This window comes from Dermochelys coriacea, chromosome 8 (assembly GCF_009764565.3).
Source record: "Dermochelys coriacea isolate rDerCor1 chromosome 8, rDerCor1.pri.v4, whole genome shotgun sequence".
Lineage (NCBI taxonomy): Eukaryota > Metazoa > Chordata > Testudines > Dermochelyidae > Dermochelys > Dermochelys coriacea.
In genome coordinates, this window is record NC_050075.1 from 66,305,729 (window position 1) to 66,323,071 (window position 17,343).

Genomic DNA, 17,343 nt, shown 5'->3' on the forward strand with positions numbered 1-17,343 from the left:
ACCAATTGTCTTTACCAATTTATCAAATGTCATACTTCATTGGGAAACGGGAAGGTTTTGTAATTAAGGCCTTGTCTACACTGGAATTTTAGACACCATTGAACCAGCGCAAGCATAACATGATGTATTTCGGTATAAATTATGTTACCCAGTGTAAATGCCTTTATGTTAGGTGTTTACATCAGTGCAGGCAAGCTCTATGGCTCCAATATACTCCTGAATATTTTTTTTAACCTTTTAGAGATTGCTGGGGGACACTGCAACACTTGCTGTTCTAAAGTGCTATCCTGCACACTTAAAGGCATGAAGAGAAATTACAGTAAAATTATATGGAAAATGAGTTTAAAATATTAATTACATATTAAAGCCTCAATTTGTTATGAAAAATTATATCAGCTTCTGGAAAAATAAACCTTGCACCTAAATATGAGAGTTTTAGCACAGGTTACACAGATAAATCTACCCACAATACATTGCTTGAACGCTAACATAGATTCACAAACAAACCTCACAAATTAGATTTTCATAAATGTTTAAATACATGATCTTCCAAATGTGTTTCATGAGACCCATAAATCCCTTTATGGAAAAACTAAAGCTTTTTCACACTTTATAGAAGTGCTTTGGCAATTTTAATCATGAGGTTCAGAGCTTCATAATATTGCTTGTACCTAAAAAGTTTCACATAAAAGCATTTTACAGTGTATTTATATTCACTTGAAGTGTTTCCTGAGTTTTATAATGTATAAGAGCCTGCTAGCTTCATTTATGTGTAAATCTGGGCAAAAAAATTAAAAAATATAATAATTTATTTGAAAAAAAAATTGCATTCAACCAGCTCTATTTATGAGCGGTATCTAACGGTTATTTTTTTACGTAAAATGCAGAAAGATAAAGTATAGTATATTTTGTACTCATTTGTATCACATTTTACCCAAGTTATCGAAACCCATTGCTTGTTACTTAAATATCGCCACCTCCTAAGCTCTCACTGATCTCCTAGACCAATGGCCAACCTGCCACACTTGAGTCTCTGCCATTCATTACTCCTGTTATATCCCATTTCTACTAGAAACATACTCCTTAAATACAGTGTGTCTCACATACTGTACTGTGACTATCACTTATTACTAAAGTTAATAGCTCTCACATGTAGACACTGCTGCTGAGATTTTGAAACTCATCACAATCTCAGGTAGAAATTATATTTTCGTCACATGGAACATATTGAACCACTCTACAGAATACTAATGTGTTTTTTAATTAATTTTTTTAAAAATTGTAACTCAAGCCACCCTTTTAATCAAGTTGACTGGAATTTCCATCAGCTTTCTATTAATGTGCTATGATCAGCTTAACTGTTTAGTATAATGCTGCTACTATCAAATGTCTTTCAGTATTCACACACACACTTTGGTGCAGCATACTGTTTATCTTTTTTCAGGCTCTGACTTGTCATCCCTGTACTCCATTTCTTTTTTCATAGCTCAGTGCCAGTGAGATGTCATTTACAATATATATCTTTGTTGACCCCCAACATCTAATACTGACAGCTGCGCAACAGACTCAATTATGCTCCTGGGCCACTATCCTACAGCTGCTGACATACAATTGCAGCTGTTACTAGTGACTACTCTGTGTGATGTTACTTTTTTCTGTCATTTTCATTCCCTGCCTGGGAACTAAGTTACTGGTGTCAGTAGACATTGTAATTAGGTCAAACACCCAACATTGAATTCTGCTGTTGTAATATCCAAAGCAATGTAATTACACTGTTTAGATTATTCAAATACATTAAATACCCTTTCTAAATAAGCAATGTTCCAAATACTTAAACAAACAAAATAAAAAATAAAAAGAACTCCACATTTACACTGAAATTAGGCACCTAAGTATAAGTGGCATGATTTTCAGAAATGCTGACCACCCAGACTCTATTGGACTGAGAGCTCAGGATGATCACCATTTTGTGATGATCTTTCTTTTCTTTTTATAATAAGGCAGCATGTCTAGATCTTTTTTAAAAGTACATAAACATATATGTATATATTTATAATTTTTTTTTCTGCTTCAGTATAAAACATATGAAAATTAGCTTCATCTGCACTTATAAATAACCATTCCTTAAATTTTTTAATTTGCATAATCAGGTTAATTTACCCTTTGGTAGAACTTGCTCTGTGTATTTGCTATACTACAATAACAATGGTGGTTCTTCGAGTGTTTGCAGACATGTATTCCACTCAGGTGTGTGTGCCCAGCGTGCCAAAAGTGGAGAACTTTCCCTTGCAGTACCCAAAGGGACAGCGCTGGAGTCCTCTGGCCCTTAGCTCCTCCTCTGGCTATTTAAGGGTAGCACTGCCCTGACCCCCTCCCACACACCCCCTTAGTTCCTTCATACCGCCCATAGCTGGAGTCAGAGTATTCTGTGTCTTATTTTACTTCTTGCTTCTCTCTCTGTCTTTCTGGGATTTTATTTTCTCTAGTTACTGACTAGTTAGTATAGTTAAGTAGTACCCATAGGTTTAGTTTGTAATAGTTAGGATAGACAGTTATCCTGGGTGATGCCCTCACTAGGATTTAAACATGATCCGGTGGTGGCGGCTGGCTATCCCCAATAGTGACCCCAATACACAGTGTTTGTTGTGCCTGGAAGAAGGGCACATTAAAGAAAGGTTCAGTGAGATTCAGATTCTTTTCTCAGGAGGTGATCTTATTCTCCTTCCTTTGGTTCTCTTAGAAAAAGATCTCATAAAGCAGAGGGGAGCTGTTCCAAACCTAGGAAAGATTCCTTCTCCCCTTCTAAGAGGAGCGTAGAGTAGCATCAGGATTCATCCAGTACGCGAGATAGAGCAAGGCCATCTACCTGCTCTTTGGTACCGAGGTGAGAACAAGCAGACTCCATACTGTTGACTCTACCCTCACCTGTGGGGCATCCATTGAGTTGAATACCGACAACATCTATGTCAGCACAGGCTATGTCCACACTGGTGGCATATCATGGAGGATTGGCCTTGCTTTGCCTGTCTGTTCCTGACTCTCCTCTGATTCAAGAATGCTCAGCTGTAGTGCTTTCTTCGTCAGTATCCTTGGCACCATCTGGACTGGTTTTAGACCCCTCATCGTTATCTGCACTGTCTTCTGTGCCTTTTCCAGTGCAGGGTTGAGATCACCCACCCTTTTGGTACTGAGAAGCGAGTAAGCGCAGGTACTACCTTCCATACCAGTGACAACTGCAGAGCACACTGCTTCTGCAGAATGGGAATGGCTTCAACTTCAATGCAGACATCTGCTCTGGTACTGAGTGTAAGGTCCATATCAATGCTTAAAGTACTGAGTGCTTTACCTTTCTCAGTACTGATGAGCTAAACTTCAGATGAGGCGGGATGTTTGCTGACTCCACCAGGGATGGCTATTCTGTTGCCTCTGTTGACAATTTGGAAGATTCCTCAGGGTTAGACACATCTTCCTCCTCTCTGTTGCCTTCTAGATATTGCTTTTGAAAGATACTGAGACTTCCTGGGGATCACCATTGGTACTGATATTGTGAATGCTTTCATAGTTGAGAGAGGACTTCTTGGCCCAGTTCCTACTGGCCATTTATACCATACCCCTATCCACAATGGCCTTGTTGGAATCTCTGGGATGTTCCACAGTCAGTTAGGTTCTCATCCATGGTGCAGTCCAGAGCACGGTCTCCTATTCTGCTGGGAGCCTCTCCTCCTGAGCCTCTATCACTGCAGCCACAAATGGCAGTTGCTGCAGTGGACCTAGTTCAGTCTGAATTGTTGTTACGGGCATCACAGGAGATTCCATTGGCTTTGCTTCCTTCCTCTTCTTCATTGCTAGATGACTCTGTAATGCCAGAATATTCCTCCCCTATATCTGAGGATTTTAAATAATGTCAGGACCTCCTGAGGCTCATGGTTTCAGCCTTTGGTATTCAGGAGAACATCCATAGGTTACTGTATATTCTCCTGTCCTCAGCCCCTGGGAAAGTGACTCTCCCCATAAACGAAGTGATCTTGGAACCGGCAAAGAGTCTGTGGAACACTCCAGCATCTTTACCACCACAACTAAATGTACAGATAAAAGATGCTACATGCCTATGCATGGTTTTGAATGCACCTATTTGCATCCAGTACTTAAATTTCTTGTTGTAATGGCTTCTAATAAGAGGTTAAAACAGGGAGGTATAAATTGACACAAAAGAACAAGGATTTTAAAAGATTCGATGTGTTTGGGAGGAAAATATATTCTACCTTTTCCTTACAAATGCATGTTACTAATCAGCAGGCACTTATATCAAAGTACGACTTTTGTAAATTGGGAAGCAATGGCAAAATTAACAGATAAGTTGCCCAGAATCCTGTAATGAAGAGTTTTAAGGCTTTCATTGCAGAGGGCCGTTGAGTGGCAAAAATTAGTTAGTTTGAGACATGGCTGATGCTTCCTCTAAAGTTATGGCCTCTGCTGTAACAATGAGAAGGACTTCATGGTTGCAGAACTCTGGTATCACTTCTGAGGTCCAACAGACAATTGAGGACCTACCCTTTGACGGTCAATTTTTATTTTCGGAGAAAATTAATGAAATATTACATTCCCTTAAAGACTCAAGGTATGTTGTGTTGGTTGGGGGGTTTTACCCAGTGGTAAAGATCATCACTTCCCGGAGCAATAATAATAGCAGCAATGACACCCTCAGCAGTTCTTTAGTTCAAATTGTCCTGCTAGACAGCAGGACTTCTCCAGAAAAGGACATATGTCTCATAGAAGTAGGTCTTCTGATCCCAGTTTTAACCCATCAGCCTGTCCTTTATCTATTTTGGGCAAGCAGCCTACTCGACACTCTCCCTGAGGTTGGCATTCCAGTTCTCAAGCTTCATATCATTTCCCTTTTGTTTGGAAACTGGCTATCCCTTTTCTACAAGGTTTGGGAGTCAATAACTATAGATGAGTGGGCACTAAGCATTGTGGGACTGGGTTATGCCATTCAGTTCCAGTTTGTTCACCCTTCCCACTCAACTACTCTATCCCTTTTCAAGGACCCCCTCACTCGTCTCTGCTCCTTCAGCATGTGCAAACTCTTCAGGCTTTGAGGGCCATAGAGGAGTTTTCACTTCAAAATCGGGGAAAGGGTTTATACTAAGGGTACTTCCTGATCCACAAGTCCAAGAGAAGGATGAGACCTAGCCTCAATCTCTGTGGTCTCAACAAGTACATCAAATACATGAGACTGTGCATGGGTATCCTAGGGACTATTCTCCCACTTTGAATCACAACAGCCGGTTTGCAGCCCTCAATCTTCAGGATGCTTACTTACATGTGGCGATCTTCCCAAGGCACAGGAGGTTTCTGAGATTTGTAATGGAGGTCAGCATTATCAGTACGTTGTGCTTCCCTTTGGCTTTTCCTCTGCTCCATGGGTATTTACCAAATGTATCACTGTAGTAGCAGCATATCTCAGAAAAAGAGGAATTCTTGTCTGCCCAAACCTGGACAATTGGTTAGTGAGAGGCAAGTCCAAAGAACAAGTCCTCTGTAACACCAATTCACACAATGTCTCTTTGATCATCTGGGTCTGATTTTGAACAAAGGAAAGTTGACATTAATGCTAACTGAACAAAGTGATTAATTGGGCCCTACTAGACTCATAAATTTGAGAGAGTTTCTGCCAAACAAACAGTTTCAAAGAATTTGTCACCTGTGTCTGGCACTTCGGTCCTAACCTTCAACTACAGTCTTTGTGTGCTTGAAGTTCTACACCATATGGGTGCATGCACTTATGTAGTCCAGCCTGTGAGATTGTGTCTTCATCTTCTTCAAACATGGTTGAAGTTGGTTTATTGCCCGAGTTGTCAGTTGTTGGACAAGCTTGTCCAAGTGCTTCCAGTGATCCTGGATTTCTTACAGTGGTGGACAGTTCTGAGAAATGTATGTTAGGGTATTCCCATTTCCAACAACAGGATTATAATCACCAGTGCCGCCTCAATAGGTTGGGGAATTCATCTAGAAACATTGAAAATTCAGGGCTTTTGGTCAAAAAGGAGACTTCTTTCATATCAACATCCTGGAGCTTCAATCCATTTACAATGCCTGCCCAGCCTTTCAGAATCGCATTGGGATGTAGCAGTTCATATACTCACCAACGACGACACCTCAATGTATTATGAGCTTAGGATGCAATAAAATTTTGGCAGTTCTGCATCAAGGAAAGTATAATTCCCACAGCCGCTCGTTTACCTGGGGTCCAGAATCCCTAGTCCAATCATCTCAGCAGGAATTTCTCCCAGAATCACAAGTGGTGTGCTGAGCTCCATCTTCTTACAAGGGACATCCTGATTTTTGACCAGTTTGCAACAAGAGACAACTAGAAGTGCCATCAGTATTTTGCTCTCAAGTAGGTCTCAGGACAGGCTCCTTAACAGATGCCTTCCATCTGAATTGGGGATCGACACTGATGTATGCCTTTCCCCTGATACCACTCATCCCTCATTATTCTTAAACTGAAGTTGGATCATGCCAAACTAATTCTCATTGCAACAGCTTGGCCTAGGCAATGTTGATTCTCTGACCTACTCAATCTGTCGGTTCGACCTGGCATCGCTCTTCCTCTTTATCAGAATCTACTGACTCAGCACCACAGTTGAGTTTTGTATCCAGTGTTCAGAAGTCTACACCTCCTGGCATGGATGCTGCATGGTTAGATGAAGAGGAGGAGGAGGAATGCTGTTTGGAAGCTGTTAAGCAAGTGCTACTCAATAATAGAAAACCATCCACAAGAGCTACCTATTCAACCAAGTGGAAGTGGCTTTTGATGTGATTGCTAGCCCAGGGATTCGACCAAGGCTAGCCTGCATTTGGAACATTTTGAAGTATCTGGTACACCTTCAGTCCTCTGATCTGTGTCTCAGCTCCTTGACAGTCCAGTAACAGGTGATCTTGGCATTTCATCCTTTGATCCAAATGAAGTCAATTTTCTCTAATACTGTGGTAGCAAGATTTCTAGGAGGAGTCATTAGTCTCCACACACCAATGAAAGAGCCGGTTCCCTTGTAAGACCTTAATACTGTGTACTGTGTTAACTGCTCTTATCGGGCCTTCACTTGAGTCCCTGGCAACCTGTTCTCTGTCCCTCCTGTGCCAGAAGACAGCCTTACTCTCCTTGCAGATGTTATAGCAAAAAGAAAGTGAACTGCAGGCCATAATGACATACACAGTTTTTCAAAGACAAAGTGGCCCTATGGCCACGTGCAAAATTTTTGTTGGAAGTGGTTTCCCAATTTCACCTTAACCAAGTAATATTTTTGCTATTCTTTCCTAAGCCACACTCAAATACATATGAACAGCAACTTCATTCATTGGATGTGAGATGATGCTTGGCGTTTTACCTAGAGAGGACTACACTTTTTCATTCATCACCTCATTTTTTGTCTCCTGTGCAGATCAAAGGAAGGGTCAGGCAGACTCTAGGCAGATTTCCAGGTGGATAACTTCCTGCATTGCAATAGCATATAAAATGGCTGTTCCTCAGACCATGCTTCCTCAGAGATTATGGACTTATTTGATGAGGGCCCAACCAAGATCGATAGCATTCCTAAGTGCTGTTTTAGATTCATAGATTGATAGATATTAAGGTCAGAAGGGACCATTATTATCATCTAGTGCGACCTCCTGCACAACGTAGGCCACAGAATCTCACCCACCCACTCCTGCGAAAAACTTCTCATCTATGTCTGAGCTATTGAAGTTCTCAAATTGTGGTTTAAAGACTTCAAGGAGCAGAGATTCCTCCAGCAAGTGACCCGTGCCCCATGCTACAGAGGAAGGCGAAAAACCTCCAGGGTCTCTTCCAATCTGCCCTGGAGGAAAATTCCTTCCTGACCCCAAATATGGTGATCAGCTAAACCCTGAGCATATGGACAAGATTCACCAGCCAGATAACCAGGAAAGAATTCTCTGTAGTAACTCAGATCCCACCGCATCTAACATCCCATCACAGGCCATTGGGCCTATTTACCATGAATATTTAAAGATCAATTAATTGCCAAAATCATGTTATCCTATCATACCATCTCCTCCATAAACTTATCGAGTCTAATCTTAAAGCCAGATAGGTTTTTTGCCCCCACTGCTTCCCTTAGAAGGCTATTCCAAAACTTCACTCCTCTGATAGTTAGAAACCTTTGTCTAATTTCAAGTCTAAACTTCCCAATGACCAGTTTATATCCATTTGTTCTTGTGTCCACATTGGTACTGAGCTTCAATAATTCCTCTCCCTCTCTGGTATTTATCGCTTTGATATATTTATAGAGAGCAATCGTATCTCCCTTCAACCTTCTTTTAGTTAGACTAAACAAGCCAAGCTCCTTGTCTCCTTTCATAAGACAGGTTTTCTATTCCTCGGATCATCATAGTAGCCCTTCTCTGTACCTGCTCCAGTTTGAATTCATCCTTCTTAAACATGGTAGACCAGAACTGCACACAGTATTCCAGGTGAGGTCTCACCAGTGTCTTGTATAATGGTACTAAAACCTCCTTATCTCTAGTGGAAATAACTCGCCTGATGCATCCCAAGACCGCATTAGCTTTTTTCATGGCCATATCGCATTGGCGGCTCATAGTCCTCCTACGATCAACCAATACTCCAAGGTCCTTCTCCTCCTCCATTACTTCTAATTGATGCGTCCCCAGCTTATAACTAAAATTCTTGTTGTTAATCCCTAAATGCATAACCTTACACTTCTCACTATTAAATTTCATCCTATTACTATTACTCCAGTTTACAGGGTCATCCAAATCTTCCAGTATGATATCCCGGTCTCTCTCTAAAATGGCAATACCTCCCAGCTTTGTATGATCCGCAAAGTTTATTAGCACACTCCACTTTTTACGCCGAGGTCAGTAATAAAAAGATTAAATAAGATTAAAATTGGGGGCAAAATTGATCCCCCTGAGGAACTCCACTGGTAACCTCCCTCCAGCCTGACAGTTCACCTTTCAGTAGGACCTGCTGTAGTCTCCCTGTTAACCAATTCCTTATCCACCTTTCAATTTTCATATTGAGCCCCATCTTCTCCAATTTAACTAATAATTCCCCATGTGGCATGGTATCAAATGCCTTACTGAAATCTAGGTAAATTAGATCCACTGCGTTTCCTTTGTCTAAAAAATCTGTTACTTTCTCAAAGAAGGAGATCAGGTTGGTTTTGCACGATCTACCTTTTGTAAAACCATGTTGTATTTTGTCCCATTTACCATTGACCTCAATGTCCTTAACTACTTTCTCCTTCAGATTTTTTTCCAGGACCTTGCATGCTATAGATGTCAAACTAACAGGCCTGTAGTTACCCGGATCACTTTTTTTCCATTTCTTAAAAATAGGAACTATGTTAGCAATTCTCTAATCGTATGGTACAACCCCTGAGTTTACAGATTCATTAAAAAAATCTTGCTAATGGGCTTGCAATTTCATGTGCCAATTCCTTTAATATTCTTGGATGAAGATTATCTGGGCCCCCCGATGTAGTTCCATTAAGCTGTTTGACTTTCGCTTCTACCTCAGATATGGTAATATCTACCTCCATATCCTCATTCCCATTTGTCATGCTACCATTATCCTTAAGATCCTCTTTAGCCTTATTAAAGACTGAGGCAAAGTATTTGTTTAGATATTGGGCCATGCCTAGATTATCCTTGACCTCCACTCTATCCTCAGTGTTTAGCGGTTCCACTTTTTTTTGTTTTTTTCTTATTTATATAGCTATAGAACCTTTTACTATTGGTTTTAATTCCCTTTGCAAGGTCCAACTCTACTTGACTTTAAGCCTGTCTCACTTTATCCCTACATGTTCTGACCTCAATAAGGTAGCTTTCCTTGCTGATCCCTCCCATCTTCCACTCCCTGTATGCTTTCTGCTTTTTCTTAATCACCTCTCTGAGATGCTTGCTCATCCAGCTTGGTCTACAACTCCTGCCTATGAATTTTTTCCCCTTTCCTGAGATGCAGGCTTCCGATAGCTTCTGCAGCTTTGATTTAAAGTAATCCCAGGCCTCCTCTGCCTTTAGATCCATAAATTCTTCAGTCCAATCCACTTCCCTAACTAATTTCCTTAATTTTTGAAAGTCAGCCCTTTTGAAATCAAAAACCCTAGTTGCAGATGTATTTTTGTTAATCCTTCCGTTCAGTTTGAACTGAATTAGCTCATGATCACTTGAGCCAAGATTGTCCCCTACAACCATTTCTTCTATGAGGTCCTCACTACTCACCAAAACCAAATCTAAACTGGCATCCCCTCTAGTCAGTTCAGCAACTATTATTATTATTACTAGCACTCGTCCTCCAGTCTATACCTGGGAATTTAAAGTCTCCCATGATCATGCAGTTTCCATTAGTATTTATTTCATTAAAAACATTAAAAAGGGCACTATCCATATCCAAATTAGATCCCAGCGGTCTATAGCACACCCCAAGCACTATCCCAGGGGAGGCTCTAGTAGTTTTCTTCCACAATGTATTTTTTGCCCAGACGGACTCTGTCTTATCTATTCCATCACTTCTTATTTTTTTACATTCTACCTCATCATTGATATACAATGCTACTCCACCACCTTTACCTTTATTTGTCTTTCCTAAACAGCACATACCCATCAATACCTGTAGTTCAGTCATGACTACTATTCCACCATCTTTCTGTTATCCCTATAATATCTGGTTTCACTTCCTGCACCAGTAGCTCTAGTTCCTCCATTTTGTTACCTAGGCTCCTCGCATTGTTGTACAAACATCTTAATTTTTGCTGTTTGGCCTCGCTCACATTCTGTACCCTATTAGGCAAGGTCATTCTATAGCCAGTATTAGACTGTTAGACTGGTATCCACACTGGCCTTCCTCCTTGTATACATTCTTCTACCCACGGCTGTATCCTTTCTTTCTTCATTTTCTTCCCTCTCAGTGCTAAAATCCAGTATGGAGATTACCTGGACATATCCCAGCCGTCTTCCCCCAAATTCCTAATTTAAAGCTCTCTTAATCAGTTGTGCCAGCCTCTATCCTAGAAGTCTGTTTCCTTCCCTACTCAGATGAAGTCAATCCCGAGAGAACTGTCCTCTGTCCATGAATGCCTCCCAGTGGCCATACATCCCAAAGCCCTCCTTATAGCACCATTGCCTAAGCCATCTGTTGATGGTCATAATCTTGTCACACCTTTGTTGCCCTTCTCTAGGAACAGGCAGAATCCCACTAAAGATCACCTGAGCCTCGATTTCCTTAAGCATCTTCCCCAGCCTAGCATAGTCTCCCTTCATACGTTCCAGTGAGAATCTAGCCGTATCTATCGTATTGATATTGGACATTGGCAGGGCTGCTGCCCAGTCTTTATATACTTTCATCAAACACTATGCTGTTAGCACTGCGTCTAGGTCAGATGCAAACTTTGGAAAGGCAGTTTTGCAGTTGTTGAACTAGACTCGATGTCCCACCACCTTAAAGTACTGCTTGTGTGTTAACTGAATGGAATACCCACTCAATGGAAAAATGATTACTTGTACTGTAACTGTTGTTGTTCTAGATGCGGGTGGAAACATGTATTCCACAACTCAACCTCCAGCCCCTCTGCATTGGAGTGTCTTGTCTTGACATTTGGAGCAAAGGAACTGAAAGAGGTTGGGGCGGCACTGCCCTTAAATAGCCAGGGAAGGGGTTAAGGGCCAGAGGGCATAAACGCCCTCCATGCCGGTACTACTAGGAAAATTTTGCAATGTTGATACACTGTGTGCTCACGCATCTGAGTGGAATGAATATCTGCACCCATATCTCAAAAAAATAGTTACAGTACAGGTAGGTAACTGGTTTTTTGTAATAAATGTTTTTCTGAAACCTATAAGCACAATTAGGGACTAATCTAAAACCCTTTGAAATTAATGAAATAATTTCAGTTGGTTTTTTCAATGGGTTTGGGATTAAGCATTTAGAGTGAGTTTACTCTGATTCTTTGCAAATCTAGTCATTTGGTCTCTCTTTTTGTATCATATATATTTTATAGACTATTTGATTATGATTAAATCCACCAGTTCTGTTTTTTTCACCCCTTCCCTAGAAGTAGCTGAAAGAAAACTACACACATGAAAACTAGATTGTACATTCAGGTCATTGTCCATCATGTAGCTGATACTAATATGACTTGTATTTGCAAATACATGATTGCCCGCACCCCTCCTTTTTCTGAAGACTGTTATAGGACTATATTTACAAAATATTTTTAAACTTGTATGAAACGTTACTGGCTGACATTGGAATTAACTGTTTGTTTAAAACCTCATTTGAATTTGTAATGTTGCTATACAAGCATGTTTAGACTTGTTATTATACATTGTGTTACCTTTTTTGCTTGCTTGCATATTCTATGTTCTGGGTCACTTCATTTTGATCATAATCTCAGATGAATTCCTCTGTTGGCAAAATTGATTGCATATCCTGGGTGCAATTAGATGTGTGAGGACATCAAATAAAATAATAGTGATTTAAAAACCTGTCTTTTTAGTGTGGGAAAATTATTCTGTTGATCGACAGACTGAAAACTATCATTTCCATTATTAGTCTTACTATTAAAGAATTTCATTTTATTCTGTATGAAGGTTACAGTGCCAATAGCACTTATTATGAAATTATAATACACTATTGTACAAAACTGAGAGAAGTTTAAATCAAAATTGCTATGTAAGGATAAACTATAAAATCTGATTTAAAAAATTTTTTTTGCTTTTGTTTGTTCTTTTTTTCTACTGCTTCCTCTGAAGTCTCCTACCAAATGGTTTTGGAAACTGGTTCCTGTAAGTTGCCTGACTGCTTCACCTTTGATCTAAAAGCTTAAAACGAGAATCGTTTTGTCCATGTTATGCTGGTGTACTCAATTCATTTAATTTATCTCTGCTAGATTAGATTATAGTATAGTAAATTGCAGTCCATAGGGTTCACATAGTTTAGAATCCAGTCTTTCAAGGTAATCTGGGGAAAATGAAAATTAAAGGTATGATATTGGATCAAAAGTTGCTTTAAGAACAGTTGACGTTCATCTGTAGTGGTTATGATATTTTACTTTTTATAGTGAAATGTGTTGCCTTCTCTTACCTCACTGTAGAATATAAAATACCCTCTCTGTACTTCCTCTGGTAAAGTTCTTTGCTTCGTTCATATGCAAACTCCTATTCAGTGTGAATCAGAGCTGCTTGTGTACTTTCTTAAGAAAGTTGATCCACAAAAACCAACCTTTGTGGCACTTGAAGTTTTTAGACACTTATTAAAAAGTGTGTATCACACACAACCCATTTATCCTAGTTTCTCTCTTTTCAATTAGTGATGAGTATTTAGGGGAGTAAAACATTGGCTGTCCCCCATTGTTAAAATTATAAAAGCATAATAATGTAATTCTGTGCTTAATTAATAACATATTGTAATTTGCACTAAAATTGTATGTAGTTTAATTAACATATCCCCCTGTTACACTTCAACAATAAAGATAATATGCTCTTTTCTCTGTCATCAGTAAATCCATACTATAGATATGGAGCTGCTTTGAGATTTACTTAGTCTGTAGATGTTCAAGTAAAGGCGGTACTGCATTTTGTTCTGTTGTCCAAAAATGTACTTTTAATCTTTCAATCAAATCACACATGTTGCACTTGTGCAGGCCCTCAGTTAGTTTTGTTTTAACTAGTAAGAGATGGTTTATATATTGCAAAGAGAGGAAAATAAGCTTAGGCAACTGCTTATTGTAAATAAAGTTTGGCCATTGCCTAAAGAACAGCATTAAGAAACAATTTGTAGTAGCGATTACAGCTGTTCTATTCCTAGCTGATTGAACCCAAATTCATAAGAGTCTGTAGCATTAAAGTAATTCCTCTGCAGTGTTGTCTTTTTTTTCCCCTCTGCATTGCTATCTATGTATATTTAAAGAGAATATTCAGTTCTGGACTATGTAATACCATTTAAATGTTCTTATTTCAGGAATGAAAGGACAACAATATAACTAACATGGGGAGAGGAGTAAAGCCACAAGTGGGCTGTGTATGGTCATTACAGACCTACAAAAATAAAGTACATTCTCATCATAATCTGACATACAGTATTTCCATTAAACCAGAATGTTTGTGAAGAGCTGTTTCAGAATAAACCTTTTGTTGTTGCTGTTTTTGTATAAGGTATTTGTTTACCAATAGTTCCCCACCAGTATATTAGAAACATATATATTTGTAGTGCAGTTATTAAAAGCAGTGCTGTACCAATCTTTTGATAAATATGGTACTAGCATGTTGAGGTGTTATATTTTGTTATGACTATGTTTATCATCACACTTTCTAAATGATTAAAAGAGATTTTCTTCCAAATTAAAAGTAAAAAATAGTCACTGGTGGCTACACAGTAACTTGAAGTAGCATAACATATGTTGCCTTCTTTATCAAATGCTGAGTGAATTCCTATTAAAACATGATACAAAATATACCTTGAGCAACCTAGTAGATTTGACTATATTTTAACTTATTTTTCCTGAAGTTGGATATTTCTACTCTCTCAACCAACCATCTTCTTCCAGGTCTACCTTAAAGGTTTGACATACTGTAGTTCCCAAGGGAGGTCTGTAGACAATGTTCCTAAGGCAACCTGAATCATCATTTAAATGACAGGAAGCTTTCTCCCAAAAGGCATTGTGTGGTGGCATATTGTGAGATGCTGCTTAGCCAGCCATTGTACTCTACATTTAAAACAACTTTAAAATGTTCTTTAAACAAAATTGAGAGACTGTTTTTAAAACAATATATTAAATTATTGGGAGAAATTTTTAATTATGATTTTTGAGCCAATCTGTATATTATGTGTTACCATATCTTCTTTGCTATTGTTGTCTAATAATAAAATCAAATCTAAGTAAAACATTTCTCCTCACACTTCATTTCTAAACCATTTCCATGAAGGAAAAGCATAATTCTATATTTGTGACAGTATTGTGATTTCCATGACAATAGAGTAGCTTGTCACGAGTAAAGAATTGCAATTTGGCAGGGGAGGAAAAAGCTCTAACGGTAAGAAAAATGTCTTGCTTAAATATAGGTAATTTAAAGTGTTATTAACATATGCAAATCAAATACTAATAATACATGAAAGATGAACACCTTTTGTTTAGCATTTTCAGATGTCTATCATAGCAAGGGGATACTGTCTTCTTCCATTTGTATCTTCATACAATATACTTCATGCAATAGTGTCACCACATTTGAAGCGTGAAGTAAAGCTTTAAATCTTACTCTTTAAATATTAAAATGTGAACTAGTTAAGTTATTTGGGCCATTCTAGTGTGCTATAATAAAGGCTTGTCTTCAGTTCACAGTACTGGTGTCTCTCCACAAGGTAATATAGTCTGGGAGTTCTACATTTCTCAATCCACCATTTTGGCCAATTTAAGAGAGACACTGAGATGCACTGAATGGAATCGCATCCAGTTCTCACCAAAAGTATAATTTTCAGGGTTACAGTGAGTGAATTCTCAGAACCTCAAAAGAGAGCCCTCTGATTCCATCTAAATATATACATAACTTAAACATAAAATTAGTTAGCTCAGGGATATTCTTGACATCATAATTAGCACCATAATTGAGGTATTAAGATAGATTGTAAACTTTCTGTAGTATTTGAAAATTAAAAGGTCAGTTACACAATAAGTCATATCAACAAGTTAGTAAATATATCATCTTTTATATGTCCTTTTTTTCCCCCAATATGCCGCCCCAGGGGTTGTGAGGAGACATTAAGAATGACCAATATGAAATTAGAGCAAAAAAAAAGTTGCTTTTCAAAATGTTTTCCTTTTGTAAAATTCTTTTACCCTAGTAATCTTGACCATGAATCCTTTTCTAAATGCCCTGTTGTCTGTATAACACACAGTAATAATGAAAATGGAGCTGATCAAATCCAGATTTCTCTACTTTTGAACTTGGCGTCAGGTCTGTTATAACTGAAGCATGTATTGGCCCAGATCCTCATGTGGTGCATATTGGCTTAGCTCAGCTCACTTTCAAAGAGCAATGCAGAGTTACACCAGCTGAGGATTTGGCTCATTATGTTAGACAAATAAGTAATTTTTGAATGCTTATGAAACTGAATGCCACTATTTGTAAGTTATTCTCCTAATAGTGATAAATGAATTGTCTGATTTCAGAGTGAATTAGAATATTTTATAAAGAAAAGGAGTACTTGTGGCACCTGAGAGACTAACAAATTTATTTGCATGCTCAAATAAATTTGTTAGTCTCTCAGGTGCCACAAGTACTCCTTTTCTTTTTGCGGATACAGACTAACACAGCTTTCTACTCTGAAACCAGAATATTGTATGTATTTGGTCAAACTTTGGCAGCACAGTAGTTTTTGAATGAAAGTTGCAATATTATCATATGGACTTGTTTCCTTTTAAATCAGTCTACATTTTGCCTATTTGTTTAGCATAAATATTAATCTACAGAAAGTAACCTCTGACAAAATGGTGACTGACTTGATATTACTTAATGCCTTTTCACTAATGGAACACAGAATCTACAGTACAAATCTGTTTTCACATATGTTTCTGAACATATGTCTATCTTAATCTCCTCTTTCTACATGGTAGGCTCGTTACAGGAAGGAGCAAACACTGCTTAAGCAGCTGCCTTGCATTCCACTGGTAGAAAATCTGCTGAAGGATGGTACAGATGGTTGTGCTTTAGCTGCTCTGATCCACTTCTACTGTCCTGATATTGTCAAACTGGAGGGTGAGTTTGTATGTTAGAGGACTCTCTGCCATTCAGAGGATGCTGATGCAAGTTAAAATGGCTTTTTCTTCAGTGTACATTAAAATGGTGGCATTGAATAGCATAGATACATAAGAGGTAAAATTTGAGTTTCTTAAAAGCTCTGACTTGCATAAAATTTCTTTTTTTAAAGAGAGAGCACCACTTACCAGGGTATCTCCCAATATTATGTTTACCATTAATATCTATAAATCATCAAGCAAATATAAGCTTGTAAAGATAATTCCATAAGGAACTGTCTTGGCAGATTCCTTACTCTTGAGAGCACATCCTTCAGTGCCTAAAGTGTCTTGGCATCCAGCCCTCCTTGGTCATTCTCTGGCCTTCTGTTCTCCCCATGAAAGCTTCAGCCTTGTTGGGATCATGCACATGGATCTCAGGGTTGCTCAGATCTGAAGTGTGAAATCCCTATGCAAAACCATTCCATAGAAAGCCTCCAGTAGCACAGGCCCTCAGATTTAAGAAACAAAACTCCAGTTGCTCTTGGACTTATGAGATGGAAAAAGT

General features: G+C 38.7%; 1 protein-coding gene across 9 annotated transcripts in view; it reads left to right on the plus strand.

The window, feature by feature from the left end:
* The window catches only part of CAMSAP2 (calmodulin regulated spectrin associated protein family member 2), a 162,665-nt gene that overhangs the window by 82,012 nt on the left and 63,310 nt on the right, over positions 1 to 17,343 (plus strand). For 6 of the 9 annotated variants that reach the window (XR_006273763.1, XM_038412793.2, XM_038412792.2 and 3 more), the window contains exons 5-6: positions 12,799 to 12,831; positions 16,656 to 16,797. Coding sequence is in view for 8 of the 9 variants with exons in the window: in XM_038412793.2 (XP_038268721.1) it covers positions 12,799 to 12,831; positions 16,656 to 16,797 (175 nt within the window). In the remaining variant the exon portion in view is untranslated. The remainder of the gene's footprint in view (positions 1 to 12,798; positions 12,832 to 16,655; positions 16,798 to 17,343) is intronic. The other 3 variants (XM_038412794.2, XM_038412795.2, XM_043490888.1) reach the window with 1 other exon arrangement.